The 2,571-nt window shown below is 53.9% G+C and overlaps 1 protein-coding gene across 1 annotated transcript; it reads right to left on the bottom strand.

The window, feature by feature from the left end:
* Positions 1-318: 318 nt before the first annotated feature.
* EMH_0064770 (uncharacterized protein) lies at positions 319-2,504 on the bottom strand (the record flags this gene model as incomplete). Its single annotated transcript, XM_013498303.1, has 6 exons — positions 319-530; positions 1,138-1,255; positions 1,388-1,473; positions 1,632-1,850; positions 2,160-2,265; positions 2,382-2,504. The coding sequence occupies 6 exons, from the start codon at positions 2,502-2,504 to the stop codon at positions 319-321; spliced, it is 864 nt and encodes a 287-aa protein (XP_013353757.1).
* Positions 2,505-2,571: the final 67 nt, after the last annotated feature.

Here is a 2,571-nt window from a genome sequence, read left to right as displayed (position 1 = left end):
AGGCGAACCAACCATAATCCAATTGTCAAACAAGCCTCCCCCGGCAGCCGGATTCTGAACAAAATGGTGCGGATGTAACCCTAGCTTCGCAAGTCCCCACACCTACGCTCTACAATAGAAGCCAACTGTTGCAGAATTTCCAAATCTCGCCTCTTGCGGCTCCAATCATCCATGCCGGCAATAATCGTTGTTGACTAACGCACAGCCGGCGATCCCAACTGCAGCCAATGTCTGATAACACAGGGGCATGCGCCCGCCGAACGTACGCTTGCTGTTCTTCATCGTTGGTTGAAGCGTCTATGCTGCTTGCTGAAGAAGTTACAGGATGGCTCTCCAAACGCAGCCCTTCAAACCATTGTTGCCGCCATCGCTCTTCCACTCATGCTTCACTACACTGCCGTTAGCAATGCCCTTCGAAAGCCAACGCTCCTGTTGGCACCGGCTACCAGGAACTGGGTGGGATTCGTGCATCAAGGCAGTGAACAAGCTGCCAGCCCCCATCATTAGCAAACAGTCGTGCCAACCGTCATCTGCAACCGCACTCTAAGCCGGTTTATGCACATGCTGCCTCATATTCGCAAGCCACAACACGCACTCTCTGCGACGTTCCAGCCATTTGTCGCAGCAGACGCCATATGCTAACGACTGCGACTACAGGCATTCAAGCCAGTGACAATCGCTGCTGTGCAACTCCGCAACTGGCACTGCTGAGAACAACCAATGTCCGCTCCTGAGCAAACCACTAAGCTGCCAAAGTAGAGTTTATATTCCTCGTCAGCGTCCTTTGCCTCTACGCGATTTGCTGCAGAGAGTAGACGATAACTGTCTGTGCTTATGTGGCACCGCATACCTGGAATTTGTTGTTGCCCTCCTTAATCCACCCAGGCGTCACCACAGCCAGCATAAAAAATGTCCTTCGAAACTCGACGTTCAATTTGCCCCTCCCATTGCTTCACAGCGCAGAGACTCTGCGGGATTCGAGTCGCTGGGAACTTGAAACATCGCCAACCCAACTACTAACCTAACAGTCCAGATATCTGTCCTGTGATAGTCGCTGTTGACATACTCCACAGCCGCATCCATAAGGGCAACCAACATTCGGTCCCACAGACGCATCTAACCTCCCAGTGCACGCACTATGCTCCTCGTCGTCGACACCAACCCCCTGCAGCCCCTGCAGGCAGGCAAGACGATGGCCATTTAATAATAGGAAGCATTGCAAGCCACTGTCGCTGGCATCGTCCTTCCACTCACGCTTCACCACACCCAGCACGAACAATACTCTCCAAAAAACAACGCTCCTCCTTGCACCCTCTACTGTTCCTGAACACAGGCGCGATGCGGGATTCGTGTGGCCACCGAGCGCCCAGCGTCATCGTAGCCGAACCGTCGAACGATCTGTCCTCTGCAGATGCACAATACGCGCATCTGTTAAGATACAGCCCCAGCTTCGACCGTCGCAACACGCACTTCCTGCGACACAGCAGCCCCTCGCCGCAGCAAACCCCAAATGCGACCAACGCCCACACCATTCTTCCCAGTCATCTCTAATTGATACTGACCTAATCCGCAGCCGGCATCCCAAACCAAACAGCAACCGATGTCCTTTCCCACACAACCACATATCATACCAGTATTCACCTGATATTCTTCAGCGTTGACCGAAGCCTCTACAGCGTTTGTTACGGAAGGCACAATAGGACTCGCCAAACGTTCGCAGCCTTCTGAACCATTGACGTCATCGCGTTCATCCGCTAGTGGTGCACCACATCTGCCACTAACAGTGCTCTTCGGAATTAGCCAATCCTGCAGGCGCCCTCTACCTTTCGAAGCAGATGCGCTCTGCGCGACTGAACGGACAAGCACTCAGCATGTTGCCGAGTGCCATCACAGCCAAATCAACGAGCAGATCTCCATCTTCAGGCGAACCCTAAACAAGCTTGCGCGCATGCAGGCCTCGATTCGCAACTCCCCACACGCACCTCCTGCAACGCACCAGCCGCCCGATGCAGCGCAAGTCACGTCTGCCCACAGTAACTCCAATCTTTCACCCCAGCAGTAATTCTTAAATAGACCGCAGCTGGTATTCCCAGCAGCAACCAATGTTGGGTCCCCCACACAAGCATCGATCGTCCCAGCTTGCTATTGATGCTCTTCACCGTTGGCCGACGCCTCTACGGCATTTGTTCCAGACGCTACGCTACGGCTCGTCAAAGGTATGTGGCGTTTCACACCATCCTCGCCAGCACCGTTCTTCCATTCATGCTTTGCCATACCCGCCATTAAATCAATGCTATTCAAACATCGACGCCCCGGGTAGAACCCCCTACTGTTCTTCAGGGCACCAATTCTGCGGGATTCCTGTGGTCACCGAGTCGTACGCACCTCTGTTGAGACATAGCCTCAGCTTCGACAGTCGCAACACGCACGTCCTGAGACACAGCTGCACCCCGCTGCAGCAAACGCCAAATGCGACCAACGCCCACACCATTCTTCCCAGTCATCTCTAATTGATGCTGGCCTAATCCGCAGCCGACATCCCAAACCAAACAGCAACCGATGGCCGTTCCC

This window comes from Eimeria mitis, genomic scaffold (assembly GCF_000499745.2).
Source record: "Eimeria mitis Houghton genomic scaffold, Emh_scaff3320, whole genome shotgun sequence".
NCBI lineage: Eukaryota > Apicomplexa > Conoidasida > Eucoccidiorida > Eimeriidae > Eimeria > Eimeria mitis.
This window is presented reverse-complemented; position numbering and strand designations above follow the sequence as displayed.